At 55.8% G+C, this 16,841-nt stretch overlaps 1 protein-coding gene across 2 annotated transcripts in view; it reads left to right on the top strand.

The window, feature by feature from the left end:
* GFRA2 (GDNF family receptor alpha 2) overlaps positions 1 to 16,841 on the top strand; it is a 97,416-nt gene that overhangs the window by 5,738 nt on the left and 74,837 nt on the right. Inside the window, exons 2-3 of one of the 2 annotated variants that reach the window (XM_060153576.1) lie at positions 47 to 320; positions 6,165 to 6,248. In XM_060153576.1, coding sequence (XP_060009559.1) covers positions 179 to 320; positions 6,165 to 6,248 — 226 coding nt within the window. In that variant the 5' untranslated portion in view covers positions 47 to 178. Of the gene's footprint in view, positions 1 to 5; positions 321 to 6,164; positions 6,249 to 16,841 lie in introns of both variants that reach the window. The other variant, XM_060153575.1, reaches the window with a different exon arrangement.

Below are 16,841 nucleotides of genomic sequence, written 5' to 3'. Positions count from 1 at the left end.
CCCAGACGAGACCCTCCGCTCTTTGGCCAGCCCTTCCTCCCCGCAGGGCCCCGAGCTTCACGGCTGGCGCCCCCCAGTGGACTGTGTCCGGGCCAATGAGCTGTGCGCGGCCGAATCCAACTGCAGCTCCCGCTACCGCACGCTGCGCCAGTGCCTGGCCGGCCGGGACCGCAACACCATGCTGGCCAACAAGGAGTGCCAGGCGGCCCTGGAGGTGCTGCAGGAGAGCCCGCTGTACGACTGCCGCTGCAAGCGGGGCATGAAGAAGGAGCTGCAGTGCTTGCAGATCTACTGGAGCATCCACCTGGGGCTGACCGAGGGTAAGTCCGCCCGCCGCGATGGGAGGCACGCTGGGGATGGGGTGATGGGAGGGCCTCCTGGGGCCCAGGTTCAGCGGGAGGGCCTGGTAATGGGGCAGAGTGGCCACAGCTCTCTCTCTCTCTCCACCTTCCAGGGAACCTAGAACCCAGAGCAGGTAGCTGCCCAGCCTAGGAGGGAGAGACAGACGAAGGAGGAGGTGGGGAGGAGAGACGGTGGGGTGGTGGGAGGGGAAGTGAACCGGGGCTGGTTGGACGGCCGTGTGCAGTGGTGACGAGAGAAGGTGAGGCAAGGGTACCCAGGTGGATGGACAAGTGGGGACAGAGGAGTGAGAAGGGGTAGGCGGCGTGAAGGTGGAGCTGTGAGGTCTGCACGAGAGCAAACCAGCCCTTGCCGCTCCCTGCTGCCCCCCTCCTGCCTTCCTGCTCCCAGGAGGCCTGCCCTTCAGGTGGCTTCCTGACCCCGGGCTTGGCCTAGGCACCTTCAACAGAGCTCTGAGCGGCGTGAAGGCAGCAGGTCCCACAGCCCTAGGCAGGCCCGCCTCCAAGGCCCAAGGCAGAACCTGTAAGCCTTTCCCCGAACAGCCACCTTCCCCATTTCCTCCCCCTCCAGACTGGGGTGTGGAGGATTTGCTGGCCACCGGGGTCAGGCATTCACTTATTAATGCAGCAACTGTTTATTGAGAGTTTACCAGCTGCTAGGCATTGTGGCAACAGCTGAGGCAGCCTCTGCCTTCGTGGAGCTCCTGGTCGGGGGGATGCAGAGAAGTTATTTGGTGGCAGTTATCTGTTATTTGGTGATGTGAGTGGAAAGCACTGGGTGCTACGGCATCACTGAGCAGGGGCGTCAAACCCCTTCTTACAAAATCTAAAGTGCCTTCCTGGAAGAGGCAGCCTCCAAGCTGAGATTCAAGAACGAGCTGCAGTTACCTGGGGAAGGTGTATGGGGAGAGTATGGGAGGTGGAGGGAGAGCTTGGGCAAAGGCCTGCGGGTAACTCAGGTTAGTGGAACTCGCTTACAGACCTTCAGGTAACTCAGTGTGGTAGAGGCGGGTGCAAGTGGGGATGGGGGAGGAGAGATGGGAGGGGTACGGATCTGGTGGGCAGCACCCCTGGAAGGTTTTACACGATGGATATGTGCTTCAGGACAAAGTTCATGTGGTTCCAATGAAGAGAGTAGATTGGAGAGACTGTTCGGAGGCCACTGCTGTGATACAGGCCAGGAATGCTGGCGGCTGAATGAGGACAGTGGCAGGAAAGAAGGATCTAAGAGCTGTCCAGGAGGTAGAAGCAACAGGTCTTGGGGAAGGGTCAGAGGAGTCGGGGGGCTCCCAGTTTTCGGTCTTGGGCAGCTGGGTGCGTGATGGGGCTGGTCACAGTGAAGGTATTGAGTGGGGGGAGGGCTGGGAGATGTGAATTTGTTCTGGGGTGTGTGCCTCTCATCGGCCCCGCCCTACAGACAGCTGGGCACGCAGGGCTGGGGGTCACGTGAGGAAGAGCGACTGGACATAGGGATTTAGAAGTCTCCAGCAGACTGCAGGTGGTAACTGGGGCCGAGGGAGTGGGTGCAGTCACATTGGGAGGAGGTCAGGGACAGAGCCCCCAGGGCCACTGCCATTTAAAGATGGGCTGCAGGGAGGACTAAGGAGGCTCTGGGGGTGAGGTAAGAGGGACAGTAGGATACCTCGGGAGGGACTCACTCTCAGAGGAAGGAGGGTCACCAGCCTCTAAGACTTTAGGCCCAGCAGGAGAGGGGTTTTCGGAAAGGGTCCCTGATGCCCTTGGGGTGAGCGCCTTAGGTGGCTGCTGGGAGCAAAAGCCTGCTTAGGGGGTGCCTGGGAGCCGGGGAGAGGGGAGTGATGACTGTGGCCAACTTCTTGAATTTTGGTGTGAAGATGGGAGAAGAACAAAGGATGACTTTTTTTTTTAAAGATGCGAGAGTCGAGCAGTTTAAATTCTAAAGTAGGATAGTAGTGCTGGAGAGGCTGAGGTGAAGAAGAGAGAGGGGTGCTCTGTGGATCTGTGCCCTTGGGGGCGGGGAGGCGTCAGCCTAGGATCTGAGGGGCAGCACCGCCTCCAGCTGTTGGAGGGGGAGGAGGAAACTGGACCCAGGGGTGGGGCCTGGATATCGAGAGTTTCCTGAGCAGTGGCCCCGAGGGTTCCGATGTGCCCTGAAAATAGGAATAAGTGGGCATGGAATTATTAATAGTGTTACCACCATTAGTAACAAAGTAATTCCTCATGAATCGGGTGGTCACTTCTTCCGTTGCTAGCAATGCTGGAGTCCTAGAACTAGAAGTTAGCAAAGAGAGGGAGCTGGCCACAGAGACGGGCACTCTGTTCTCCGTGAGACAAGGAGCCGTGTCCTCGCCCACCACACCAGCTGACTCTGTGCCCAGAACATTAAAGGCCCCGATTCAGCCTGCTGGGTTGTTTAGGTTTTTGCTTTGTTTCCGACAGCCTTCCGTTTCAGCCCGAGGGGGATTGGGCAGAAGGTGGGTGGGCTTGCTGTGGGTGCAGGATGGACAGGAAAGGGATGGAAGAGCTGCCGGCTAGAGAGTTGGGCGGGCCGCCTGAGAACCTTGCCATCGGACTGGCTCCGTGGGCACCGCATCAGGGCTCCGGGGACCTTGCTCGGAGCCGGGAGGATGAGGCAGTTTGAAGATAACAAGAAGCATAATGTGCATTTTATGCTGCCTCCTGCTGTGTCTTCAAGGCCCTTTCAACCCAGGAGGGCCTGACTGTAAGCTCTCCCCGTTCCAAAGCTTGAGATGGCTTGTTGGTTCATTTACTCAACAAATATCTGTTAAGCATCTACTGTGTGCTTCAGAGGGTGAAAGCACTGGGGAAGCCGTGGTCCCTGTGCTGGCGTGTACTGGCTGGGGGACCCTTCCCCTGGTCCCACTCTAGAAAGGCAGACCCCTGCTTTTCTCCTTCCTCAGAGCCCTGGCCCCCACCCCTTGCAGATTGCACAGTCCCCTCCCCCTGGGTCTTGGGGCTAGAGGTGGTTTCCATCCAGGGCTGACCGGAGGAACCCAGAGGCTTTTTAACAGCAGGTGGTGTTCCTCTGAGGGACAGGATCTTCCTGAGAGGGGGCTATTCCCAGTGTGGGGTGAATGGTCTCCTGGGGAGGCTACAGGCACACCCTCCCTATTCCTTAAGACTCTTAATAACTTGGCTTGGGCCGGGGTGGGGGGATCGCGGAGAGGAGAGACCCATGTGGGTTTGCACTTAGATTCTGCCTTCTCCTGCTGCGATTCCCCGGAGACTCGGCTCCACCTTCTGCCTCTACCTGAGGCTGAGCTCGCGGTGCAGACTGAGGCTCTCAGCGTGTGGGCAGAGCCGGCGGTGGCAGGATCGTGGCCTCTGCCAGGCTCCTAGACAGTCCCAACTGCAAAGGGCCTCGGGATCATTCTGGCGGGGAAGCTGAGATGCAGGGAGGCGAGTCGGGGGCTTCCCAGGGCACACAGCAAGCAGCTGGTGGGACCAGGCCCCCGACTCCTTATCCGGACCCCTTTCCACTGCCCTGAGGGAGAGCTGTGGCCTTGGGCCCATCTTCCCCTCTGCCATCACCACCCCCGTAACCACCGGTATTTACACGGTGGGGCTGTCACTGTTGGCTGCCCAGGGGACCAGGCTTCTTGCCTTCTCCAAAGGCAATGCTGAAGTTCAGGGTCATCCTGGTCCTGCCAACGTGAAGCGCCGAGGCCTCTCCTACGTGTCCTCTCCCAGGTCGTGGCCCCGGAATCTGGCATCCTGCATTTGGCTTCAGTCTGGCTGCCAGGCAGGTCTCGGGTTTCCTGCTGGTGAATTCCGCTGCAGGAGCAGGAGATGGAAGTTGAGTTAAATAGGACGGGCCCCTCCCACGCGGTCATGGAAGAGGCTCTTTTCCCCCAGAGATCCATCCCCTGTCGCCTCCTAGTCAATCGTACTAGCCATACCCAGGCACGGTCCTATGCCAGATGCTATAGGGACAGACAGACCCTGCTCTGGGGGAGCAGTGCAGCCCACAGAAGGTTGCTGTGTGAAAAGTTAAGCAACAGTAGTACTTGTTTAAGAACAATTTGGTTTCAATAACACTTTTTATTTTTGGAGACAGTATTCATAATGGTTAAGAACTTGGACTCTGGAGCCAACTTCCTGGGTTTGGAACCAGGCTCTGCCACTTACCAGCTGTGTGACCTCGAGCAAGTACCTCAGTGTCTCTGTGCCCCAGTTCCTTATCAGTAAAATAGGGAGAATAATAGTGCCTACCCCCTAGAGAAATTAAGAGGATTAAATGAGCTAGTACCTCTGAAGCGCTTCTAATAGTGCTGGCATGAAGGCAGCACAATACAACATCATCTTTATTACAAAAGTGCTTCCTAAACGCTTGTGCTGTTTGGCTGCAGCAGAGAGCATGGCTGGTAACCCCACCACAGGGAGTTTCTCCAGTGCCGGTGGGTAGAGTGGAGGATGCTGAGATCATGCAGGCCTGCCAGGACCCTGCATGCCCCGGGGGTAGGTGGGATTGGAGACAGGCCTGAAGGAAAGGGTAACCTTTGGATTAGGTCCGTTGGCCGGTACCAGTGGGCACCCCCTGTGCGTAAGGTGCCCTGTGTGCTGGGTGTGGCAGGGCCCAAGGTGCCCCTGTGAGGTACAGTGAAGGGCGGGGCTGCTTCTCCAGGGGGCATGCTCTTCCTCCATGTCCTCTGGGGGGTCTGTACCCTTCTCTGGGGGGTCTGCCTGGTATAGCAGACAGGTGCCTGGTCCGTGGACCAGCGGAGGGCTGGTTAAGCCTTGAGGGCTAGCCTGTGGGTGACTTTGGGGGCCTGGCTGAACGAGCCCCTTGCAAGCAGATTCCAAGGCTCCTCTTCTGGGGGCCGGCTCCTTCCTGCAGGTGGCCCCCAGGGGTGCTGCCCCACGTGCTGCTCTTTAGGCGGGGGTACTTGCCCATGGCACTGGGCCCCGGGTGGATGGGAAATCAGTGTGTGAGGCTGTGGTCATCATCTGTCTCCCCCGCCCGCTCAACACACACACACACACACACACACACACACACACACACACACTCTGAGTGATTATCCATTGATTTCTCCTCGCCGTCATGTCTCAAGAGGATATTTCCTTTGCTGCCGAGGCATTGGCAGAGGAGGCTGGAGTCCCGCTGAGGTGGTGGTGGGTCTCCAGGGCAGCCTTGTGTCATTTATCTCCTGTCACTCGCTTGCTTGTCTGTTCCCCGAGCCTCTGGTGCACCCCGGAGCCTGGAGGAGAGGGCTGAGAAGCAGCAGGTGGAGGGGAAGACGGGTCGGCAGTCAGTCAAGACAGGAGCCGCAGTCAGGCCTCCACCCAGCGGACCTTCAGCCAGTCAGATTCTCCTGGTGGCATGGTGGGAAGCAAAGGGGAAATCCTGTCCCCTTAAGTCTGGGCAGAGCCAGCCTGGTGTGATGGGAGAGAATGCTGGTGTGAGGCTGGAGTCCAGCTCAAGCTCTGCCATGAGTAGCTGTGTGATCTCAGGCAGGTTGCTTCGCCTCTCTGGGCCACCTCAGAGCCCTCCCCTGTGAAATGAGGAAGTTGTACTCAATGACTGTGGAGGGTCCTTTGGCTTCAGATCCTGGGATTTGTACCTGGCCTTCCACAGGGTTCCAGCTCCCCTGTGCCTTCTTTCCAGAAGCATTCGGAAGTCCTTAGAAGAGGCCGGGACATGCAGAGAGGTCACGAGGGAGATGTATTAGGCAGTTCTGACCTGCTCTGGTTGGAGAGAAGTACCTTGCTCATGTGAAATGTGCAGCATTTCATTCCTAACCTGCCCTGTGCAGCACTTTGGGCAGGATGTGAGCCCGGGCCTGACACGGTTCTCTCTTCTAGGTGAGGAGTTTTATGAAGCCTCACCCTACGAGCCAGTGACCGCCCGCCTCTCGGACATCTTCAGGCTTGCTTCAATCTTCTCAGGTGAGTGGGCTCATGCTGGGGCCTCGCCAGACCTGCTCTGGTCCCCGTGGGTGGTGGATCAGGCCTCGGGGCTTGGCTCAGGTGTCGGCTTGCCAGCAGGTCCCTGAGCGCCTCTGAGCCTGGGGTCTTCATCTGTAAAGAGGGAACCGTAACACCCACCCACAAGGTTGTGTGTGGCATAAAGCATTTAGGGAATTGCCTAGAATGAGCTTGCCGTGCAGGAGATCTTGAATCTGAAACGTGGTATTGCTCTCCCATTTCGTCACCTGTCCTGCCTGGCTGGGTCCTTTCCAGCTGTTCTACTCTGGGCAAGTTACTCGACCTCTCTATGCCTCAGTTTCCTCTCTGGTGCAGAGGGGAGAGTACCTACCTCGTTGGATGGTCATGAGGTCAGAGTGAACCAATGGCTGTCCAGGGCTCAGCATGCTGCCGAGTGCGTGGGAGCCATTAGCCGTGGTTGTCGGCGTTCCTATCATCATCGTCCATTCTGCTCTGAAATTCCCCTCTCCCCTGGGGGCTCTGCTTCTTGAATCCCGCTGAGGAGAGCCTCTGCTCTCTGGTCACTCCTGCCTTGGCCTGCCTGGGGAGTGAGAAGACCCATTTGAGCTCTAGCTTTGCTTGCCGTGGTCTGTGTATAGAAGCCCAGTGAGTTTTTTGGTTCTTTCTTCTTGGCCTTGTTCCCTCTGGCCTTTGGGTGACCCAGGTGACCCAGGGCAGCCTGCCCCTGCTCGGGCACTAGGGAGGACCTTCCGGTTTGGGGAACTCTTGGGGCTGGGATGAGCTTCCTGGAGTCACCAGTGCTGCTTAAAGGGGGCCAGGGTGGGCTTGTTCGCGGGCCCCAGGCCTCAGACTTCCAGGCACTTTGTGGAAATATGTAAAACCTTCCGAAGTTTCTTTTGCTCTAAGCCAGGGTTTCTCAACAGCAACATTATCGACATTGACCTGGGTAATTCTCTCCGTGGCAGGAGCCGTCCTGTGCACTGTAAGCTGTTTAGCAGCATCCCTGGCCTCTACCTACTGGACACTAGTAGCAGTCCCCCAAGATGTGACAACCCAGTGTGTCTCCAGACACTGCCAAATGTCCCCTGGGGGCACAGCTGCTGCCAGTTGGGAAGAACTACTCTAGACTGTGAAATGAAAGATTCTCCAGTGAGACCCTAAGCCCTTTCAAATGAAGAACTCTCTAGGACAATGTTTCTCAAACTTTTTCTTGTTTTCATTGTTGCCCCTCTAAGGAGAAAAGTTAATTCTCTCTAACTAGAGAAATACTGTCTTAGTCTGCTTGGGCTGCCATAACAAAAGACCATAGACTGGATGGCTTAAATGACAGAAGTCTATTATCTCACGGTTCTGGAGGCTGGAAGTCCAAGATCAAGGTCTGGCAGGTTTGGTTTCTGGTGAGGGCTCTCTTCCTGGTTTGCAGACATCAGCCTTCTCACTGTGTCCTCACAGGGTAGGGGTGGGAATGGGTGGGAAGGAAGTGGGGGATTGGAGTGGGGAGATAGAGAGAAGAGAGAGAAGAGAGAGGGGGGTGGAGAGAGAGAGAGAGAGAGAGAGAGAGAGAGAGAGAGAGAGAAAGGTCTCTTCCTCTTCTTATAAGGACACTAGTCCTACTGGATTATGGCCCCACCCTTATGACCTCATTTAACCTTAATTACCTCCTAAAAGCCCTATCTTCAAATACAGTCACATCGGGGGTTTAGGGCTTCAGCATATAAGTTTGGGTAGGGGACACAATTTAGTCCATAGTAAATGCCAAGTATTAAAGTTTTGTCAGGTAGGGTTGAGTTTTGGAGGACCACAAACCATTGTTATATCTACCTTTTTTTAGCCTACCCAGGAGCCCGTTTTTGCTCCCTTGGGGGTGATACCCTCCTCTGCCATTGAGAAAGCATGCTCTAAGGGATTGAGATAGGATGATACACATGTACTGGTGGGAGAAATCCTGGGCCCCATGAGAAGGGAGGCACTGGCCAAAGGGTGACCATCTGGACATATCCTTGGGCCCTGGTGGTGGGCAGGGTTAGTGGTGGATGGTATGGTGACTTCGAAGATGGTCTGTGCATTGAGTGGCCTGCCCTGGGTTCTCATCATCATACCCCGCAGTGGGGTGATGGCCGAGGTTCCCATCCTGCCTCTGCCTGTGGCGCTGTGATGGTGCAGTGACAAGCCTTGCCCATCCCACAGGGCTGAACTGGGTGATGGACTGACTGAGGCCCCTCCTAGCACAGACGTTCTGATTCTCACATTTCCTGGTTAGTTTTGGGCCACTACTTTTGAGACAGTGCTAGGGGGCTCCAGCAGATTGAGGAGATGGTTTGCGCGTGGACGCTGTGATGGGGAAATCCCAGTGGCCCGACATACCCGTTTCCCACCCTACCGTGGGCTCAGGTGCTACTGCCTGGGCGGGAGCCACTGGGTTTACCTCCAGTGAAGAAATGGCTTTGGCTTTTGCCCCCTGAAGGTTGAAGGTCAGAGGTCAGCACCCGAGCTCAGGCCCCTGCTGCTTCCTGGACTGACACTAAGTATCTTCCCGGCAGAAAATCTTTCCGTAATGGACTTGAGACTCTGTGGGACAAGGATGTTGACAAGACAAATGAGGAGGTTACTGGTCTGCAGCTCACTGAATCAGCATTCTTTACCTGCTGCTCAGATGGAACTGGGCCCCACATGACTGTAGATCCCTGGGCTCTGGGGACCACTCCCCACAGTGAGGGCAAGGCTCCCCCTCATTGCCCCTGCTGACCCCGCTCCACCCAGAGCAGCCCTCAAGTTGCTGCACGGGTGGCTCTATCTGGGGAAACTCTGGTCCGTAGCTGGGTGGGGAGGCCCTGGCCCAGCCACAAGAAACCAAGTGGGCCATGGTGGGGAGCACGCAGCTGAAAGAAGGCTGGATGGGGAGCCGGGACCCTGATTCCAGCTCATTCTCTGCCACAGATGAGCTGGTGGTCTTGGGCAGGTCACTTCCCTGCTCCGGACCTTACATTTCTTTTCTGAAGAAGGAGGAGGTGGGCTCAGAGCAGCCTTTTCCCCATTGAGGCGCACAGACAACGGCAGTGTTGTTTGGTATCTAAGAAGAGCAGAGCAGCTTGGAGCTCTGGTGGTCGCAGGCCCTTGCCTGGCTGCCCTGCGGGCTGAGGGGTCAATATCTGGGCGCATGTATCACCCGCCCACCTGCGGCTTGCTGCCTGGGAAAGCCTGGTCTGGGGGACCCCAGATCCTGCACTGATGCTCCAGGATGCCCCCCGCCCCCGCCGCCATCTCTGTGTGGAGAGGCTGCGGTGTGGGCCATGGGGGCTCCTCTAGGTCGCACTTCCCCCAGTCGGGGCCCAGGGACTTGGAGAAGGGCGCTCTTGTATCTTTGGGGCCGAGTTGCTACCGTCTGAGAATTCGGGGCCTCCTGGAATGTGTTTTCTTCTTTCCTGCTGGCCTGCTCTCTCTGTTGGGCTTCTTCGAAAGCCCAGCTGGGATTCTGTTGGCAAAGAAAGCTGCTGGGACTCCCCCAACACTCTCTGATGCTGAGGCCCTGGGGGAAGGGCAAGTCCTCCCCTCTTGTCTGCTCAGTTCAGAGACAGGCGCTGGGATCAGCGACTGGGTCTGGGATTCCTGGTGTCCAGTTAAGCCCAAGTCCAAGGCCGGGAGGGGAGCAGTCTGACTCTGGCCTGAACAGTGGGGACAGGGCTGTTGGAGGGATCCAGATGTCCTGCCCTAGCGTTATAGATGGCAAGGGAGATTTCACGGAGAAGAAATGAAGTTTGTTAATGAGGTTTGTCCTGTTTCTAGCAATTTAAACTGCCCTTGGAAACAGGAAACGGAGTGTTTCTGGAGGTCTTGTCGGGCCTTTTTGAGCTATAGTGCCTACATTTGTAAAGTGAGAAGGGGATGGCTACTGGTCTGGTTGATACAGAGGAGACCATGAGGATGGATGTAGGCAAAGTGACAGCCATCCCCTCTGCCGAGGACGCTTCTCTAGAGGGGTCCCTTGGGTGGAGTCCCTCCCTCCCCGAGCGCCTGGGACCCCGTGAATACTGAATCCCAGCTGGTCCCATCTGGGAGGCAGGAGAGGATGGAACAAAGTGGAGAGAGGAGAGAAAGGCTTCTTAGGGAAAGAAGAGATGGTTCAGGCAGAGAGAGGTTGTGAGGGGTGATGCGGGCAGTGAGGGAAGGGAACTGCTCCATCCACGTGGGGTGAGACCATCAGAGTGAGGATGAAAGGCCTGGGAGGGCCAGAGAGTGGTTTCCGTCGCCGCTGGGCTGTGCCTCAGGGACTGGGAGAAGCGACAGGCAGGTGGTGTGGGCCGGGCTGTCAGCGAGCGCGGCCTCTGCATTTCTGGTGAGGCTGGGGGCCCCCGGGGCCCTGGGCATCCGACGCAGGCATTGGAGATACATGGGTGTGGAGCGTATTTTATGCAAACATGTCTTGTCTTTTCTATAGCTGGAGGGGGACTTGGAGATCATCTAAGCTCACCCCTTACCTGACAAAAAGGGAAACTGAGGCCCCAAGGGAAGGGATGGACTAGACCGGGATTCAGTCCTGCTTCTATCCCTGCTCAGTGCGTACCTCAGGCAGGGGCCTCACCTCTGAGCCCGGGTTTCTTCTTACACAACACGGGACTGATAGCAAAACCTACCTGCCCGGGTTTTGTGAGGACTAAATGAGAACGTGCAGGTAGGTGCCTGGTCCGGTGCCTGGCACGTTGCACTAAAACACGTAGCTTCTTAGAACTGACAGTGGAGTGATTTCTCCAAAGGCCATTGGCCGGCTGGGCTAGGGCCGGCCTGGAGCCTGCATCCGGGAGATGGTTGCATGGCTTTTGGTGACGTGAGGCTGCCTTCCACCCATGCTAGTGCTGGGTGGGGGCTGCAGTGGGAGGTGACGGGGCGATTTGCAGGGGACAGTAGGTCCCTGGGGCTACTGCTGAGCCTCTGTGGCCTTAGCTGCATTGTGACTGGGTGGGGACACAGGGAGGCTGGCGAGAGGCCTGGGCTCGGGCCTTTTGTGGGTTGGAGGAAGAAGCGATGGGTGGCGACAGCCTCAGCTGGCCGCAAGCCTCTGGGGTGGGTCATCTTGCTTGGATGGAGCCAGGAGAGGCCCGGGGATGTTCTAGTTGGAGGCTCCAGTGGTCCCCTTTTTGGGGGCTCAGGAGAGGAGGGAACCCTACCCCTGCCAAGAAGCCTTGCAGATGGCCCCTGAGGGATACCACCCTCCCACTCTGTGCCCTTGCACTTGGCTCTTATTACAGCACTCACCCTCTGATTGTGGGCGTTGGTCTCTGTGTCACTGCACCCACGCCTCTCTCTGTGTTCCCCTGGGTGTCTAGTGCTGTGCTGTGCTCCTGACCCCATCCATGGAGGATCCTGGACTAGAGGGCGGTTGTGGACTTGGAGGCCTGCTGGTCCTAGTTTGAATCCTGGTCCTGCCCTACCAGCTGGTTGACCACAGGGTGGGTCATTTGACTCTGAACCTCATTTTTCTCATCTGTAAAATGGAGCCCTGTAAGGATGGGTGATGACGTGTGCACGGCTCCCCACAGGGCGCCGGAGCCCAGGAGCACCCTAGGTGGTGGCCACAGGTGATGCTGTCAGGGGCTGGGGGAGCTAGTGGTTTAGTGTGAGCTGTTAGCGCTGCACAAGGGAGGGTGGCTAAGAGGTCCAGGCAAGTCTGAGGCGTCCCGTGTGTGCCGCCTGTCAGGTGGCCCTGAGGTTTAGAGAAGGAAAGGAAAGCTCACGAGGGCTTCGTGGAAGAGGTAGGGCTGGGGCCGGATCTCCGTGTGGTGCAGACGCTACGTAAGATGCTGCTTTGAGAGGCACCAGACCGTGTCCTTACTGGCTTGTGGGGCAGGCGGACACCACTTAGACGCCCACTGGGTGGTTTGTCAATGGTGGTAGAGTAACCGTGAGAGCTCAAGGGAGACAGCAATAGGCGGTGCCTGGGGAAAATCAGCAGAGTCTCGGAAGAGGAGAGACTGGGATCTGGGAATGACATTCCCGGCAGCATCATAGCATCATGGCTCGGAGGCCTGGCCAGGCTCAGCAGGAACCGCATACCTTCTGGGCCTGGTGGGCTCAGATGACAGTGACTAGAGGCCTTGTGGCAGATGGGAGGTTGGCGTCTCTGGGGTCTCCTCCCTTGGGACTCCTGCCCAGGAAGTCTCCGGGACAGAGCTCAGTGTGACAGCCTGGCTCTGGGGCTGGGTCTGTGGAGAGGGGCTGAGCTGCCCTTGGGTCGGGGAGGAACTTAGCCCCGGGCTCAAGACTCAGTCCCCTGTGAAGGTTGCCTGAGTGGCCATGTAGGGGCCGGGAGAGGGTCGGGCTTGGCCTAACTCCGCTGGATGCCCAGGGAGCCCCCCTCCCTTCCCTGGCTCCGCTGAGGGGCTGCCGAGCCTTTGTGCCCCCAGCCCCTCCTTCCCTGGGGTTGCTGAGCAGAAGATGGCAAGCAAGGTCCAGCAGGTCGGCTGGTGCCTCTCAGAGACCCCACTCTGAGGCGGCCCCTGTGAGGAGGCGGTGGGGCTTTGGGGACAGAGGGCATGGGAGGAGAGGAGGAAGCAGGCAGCCTGTCTCCCTGCCACCTGCATGGTGGCTCGGGCGATAAACTGCTTATCCTCAGGTTGTCTCCTTGAGCTGAATGCAGAAGCATGTTATTTAAATTTCAAAATCACATTCTTCTTCTAACAGCTGTCAGAGACTCTGAGTGTCAATGAAAATTGGGCCTTAGCTGCAGCTCTGTCACCTCTTACATCCCCCCCTTTCAGGGAGGAACTGTCTGATGGCCCAGGAGAGGGTGTGGGGCAGGAGGAGGGACTATGGGAACAGGGAGAAGTGGGGAGGGCAGGCCAGGTGACCCGTGACCCTGGCCGCGCTGGTCAGCAGTTGGGACCCACAGGAGGATGCCAGTTACTCCATCAGGGGCGCCAAGCGCTTCCCCTCTTCCCTTTCATTTCCTCTTCTCCGTGCCCCCCTCCCCAGGCTCCCCCAGCCAGGAGAAGGATTTGCTCACAGAAGGCGTGAGCAGGGTGTCGGTGGCTTCATGTTTGGTTGTCTTCATGTCCAAGGAAGAAATTGCGATTAAAAAAAAACAACAACCCGGAGAGAACAAAATTTAACCCCAAAGAGAGGCTTTTTAATGGTAGAAGTTCAGGTGCCACGGTTGGGGTGAGGTCTTGGGGGGGGAAAGGTATTTCTGGTTCCCTTCAAATAGCATCTTCCCTCTTGTGTGGAAAGAGATATGGGAACGTATGTATACGTATAATTGATTCACTTTGTTATAAAGCAGAAACTAACACACCATTGTAAAGCAATTATACTCCAATAAAGATGTAAAAAAAAAAAAAGAAAAACAAAGAGGAAAAAAATAGCATCTTCTAGGGGCACCTACTTGCTTCCCCTTGGGCGGATAGACAGGCTCTGCCAGCAGCGGGGGTCTGTGTGTGTGTGTGGGCAGTTCTGGGCTGGGTCTGCCAGCTGTTTCATGGCTCCTGAGGTGGCTCTGCAGGGCTCTGGTCCGCCCGCCCCACCCCGGCCCCACCCAACCCCGGCCCTGCCCCAGGCATGCTCCTCGGGCTTACCCTGAGCCATGCTCACCTTACTTATCTGGGTGGAAGGTAGGATTTGAGTAACTGTTCTGGGAATGCTCCTCCCAACCGATCTGTCAACATGTTCTTTTTTTTTTTTAACATCTTTATTGGAGTATAATTGCTTTACAATGGTGTGCTGGTTTCTGCTGTATAACAAAGTGAATCAGCTATACGTATACATATATCCCCATATCCCCTCCCTCTTGCGTCTCCCTCCCACCCTCCCTATTCCACCCCTCTAGGTGGTCACAAAGCACTGAGCTGATCTCCCTGTGCTATGCAGCTGCTTCCCACTAGCTATCTATTATACGTTTGGTAGTGTATATATGTCCATGCCGCTCTCTCACTTCATCCCAGCTTACCCTTCCCCCTCCCCGTGTCCTGAAGTCCATTCTCTACGTCTGCGTCTTTATTCCTGTCCTGCCCCTAGGTTCTTCAAAACCTCTTTTTTTTTTTTTAGATTCCATATATATGTGTTAGCATACGGTATTTATTTTTCTCTTTCTGTCAATGTGTTCTTTTAAGCCCATGAGTGTGTAGAGAAAGGAACAGATCTGAATGGGGTCAAGTGTGTATGTGTGTGTGGTGTGTAGGTGGGGAGTATAAGTGTGTGTGGTACGCACATGGGTGGTATGTATGTGTGTGTGGTGTGTGTGTGTGTGTGGTGTGTGTGTGTTATATGTGTGTGGGGGGTGATGTGTGTGTGTGGAGTGTTATATGTGTGTGTGGGGTGATGTGTGTGTGTGGTATGTGTATGTGTGTGGTGTGTGTGTGTGGAGTGTTATATGTGTGTGTGGGGTGATGTGTGGTGTGTGTGTGTGGTGTGTGTGTGTGTGGTGTGTGTGTGTGTGGTGTGTGTGTGTGGAGTGTTATATGTGTGTGTGGGGTGATGTATGTGTGTGGTGTGTGTGTGTGTGTGGTGTGTGTGTGTGAATGTGTGTGGTGTGTGTGTGTGGAGTGTTATATGTGTGTGTGGGGTGATGTATGTGTGTGGTGTGTGTGTGTGTGTGGTGTGTGTGTGTGAATGTGTGTGGTGTGTGTGTGTGGAGTGTTATATGTGTGTGTGGGGTGATGTATGTGTGTGGTGTGTGTGTGTGTGTGGTGTGTGTGTGTGTATGTGTGTGGTATGTGTGTGTGGAGTGTTATATGTGTGTGTGGGGTGATGTATGTGTGTGGTGTGTGTGTGTGTGTGGTGTGTGTGTGTGAATGTGTGTGGTGTGTGTGTGTGGAGTGTTATATGTGTGTGTGGGGTGATGTGTGTGTGTGGTGTGTGTATGTGTGTGGTATGTGTGTGTGGAGTGTTATGTGTGTGTGTGTGTGTGTGGTGTGTGTATGTGTGTGGTGTGTGTGTGTGGAGTGTTATATGTGTGTGTGGTGTGTGTGGTGTGTGTATGTGTGTGGTGTGTGTATGGAGTGTTATATGTGTGTGTGGGGTGATGTGTGGTGTGTTGTGTGGTGTGTGTGTGTGTGTGGTGTGTGTATGTGTGTGGTGTGTGTGTGTGGAGTGTTATATGTGTGTGGGGGGTGATGTGTGGTGTGTGTGTGTGGTGTGTGTATGTGTGTGTGGTGTGTGTGTGTGGAGTGTTATGTGTGTGTGGGGTGATGTATGTGTGGTGTGTGTGTGGTGTGTGTGTGTGTGTATGTGTGTGGTGTGTGTGTGGAGTGTTATATGTGTGTGTGGGGTGATGTGTGGTGTGTGTGTGTGTGGTGTGTGTGTGTGTGTGGTGTGTGTATGTGTGTGGTGTGTGTGTGTGGAGTGTTATATGTGTGTGTGGGGTGATGTATGTGTGTGTGGGGTGATGGATGTGTGTGTGTGTGTGTGTGTGTGTGTGTGTGTGTGTGTCGGGTAATGTGTGTTTATGGGTTTTGGCAGTGGCCTCCTTCTGCATGTGGAGAGGGAAGGAGGGGAAGGAGGCAGGGATGGAGAGGCCTGAGTGGGAAAGTGGGGTGTGTGTGGCCCTTCCCTTGGGGAACAAGCGCTGCCCTTGGCCTCTTTCTGACCTCTTCGGGAAGCCCTGGGAACAGTGGTCGGGGTGAATCCTGAGGGATGGAAGGCCATCCTTCTCCTGAGCAACAAAAATTAGCAGACTGAACCTTATGTGTGTGTTTCTCGGCCTCCTGCAGCCTGGAGGTTATGTCATTGGACTCTGGACGCTTAGGTCCTCTCTCTGAAGAAACGGCGTGTGTGTGAGTCCATCCCTCAGATTCACGAGGCATCCCTTGCATGCCATCCCCTGATCTAGGTGCTGAGGGTACCTCAGTGGACAAGACAGAGGAGTCTTGTTGCTCTAGTGGAGCTTACGTTCGATTAGCCTAAGACAGAAAAACCAAACAAGCCAACAACTAGTCAAAAATAAAAAGTAAGATAGTGATGAATGCTAAGCAAGGATTAAAATAGCAATGATGGGCAGAGGTGCCTGGTGGCTACTCTGCATTGGAAATGCCAAAGGATGACTCCTGGAGAGTATCCAGCCCTGGGAAGGCCTGGGAATGGCAGAGGGAACAGCTGGGGAAAGGCCCTTAGGTGGGGATGCGGGTGGTGGAGGGCGGGGCTTAGGGAAGGTCACAGGCTGGGACAGTGATGAGGTGGAGGTGATTTGGGAGGTGGCCACAGAGGAAGGCAGGGGCCAGATCCCTGAGATGCTGCAGGCGACTTAAGGAGTTTGCGTTTCTTTTTAAGAGTAATGAGAAACCTTTGAGGATTTTAGATACTAGAGTAGCACTGTGTGATTTATGCTTTGGAAAAGATTGCTCTTGTGCTGTGGGGGAGCGGATCAGGGGCTGGGAGAGTGGCTAAGAACTGTGACAGTGGTCCATGTCCTACAACGGCAGGAGAGGAGAGGACGCGAGGAGCTGGGATCTGTTGTGGGGCTGGAGTTAAGGATGACTCTGCTAATTTAGGCTTGAACACAATGGTGCCACTGTTTACTAGGATGCAGAAGATGAGGGAAGGAGCAGGTTGGGGGTGGGAGCTGAGCTCCAGTGTTCTCTTTCAACCACGTGGGTGTTGAGATGCTAG

The sequence above is a fragment of the Lagenorhynchus albirostris genome, chromosome 7 (assembly GCF_949774975.1).
Source record: "Lagenorhynchus albirostris chromosome 7, mLagAlb1.1, whole genome shotgun sequence".
Classification (NCBI taxonomy): Eukaryota; Metazoa; Chordata; class Mammalia; order Artiodactyla; family Delphinidae; genus Lagenorhynchus; species Lagenorhynchus albirostris.
Note: the sequence above shows the minus strand (reverse complement) of the source record. Positions and strands in the feature narration are given on the sequence as shown.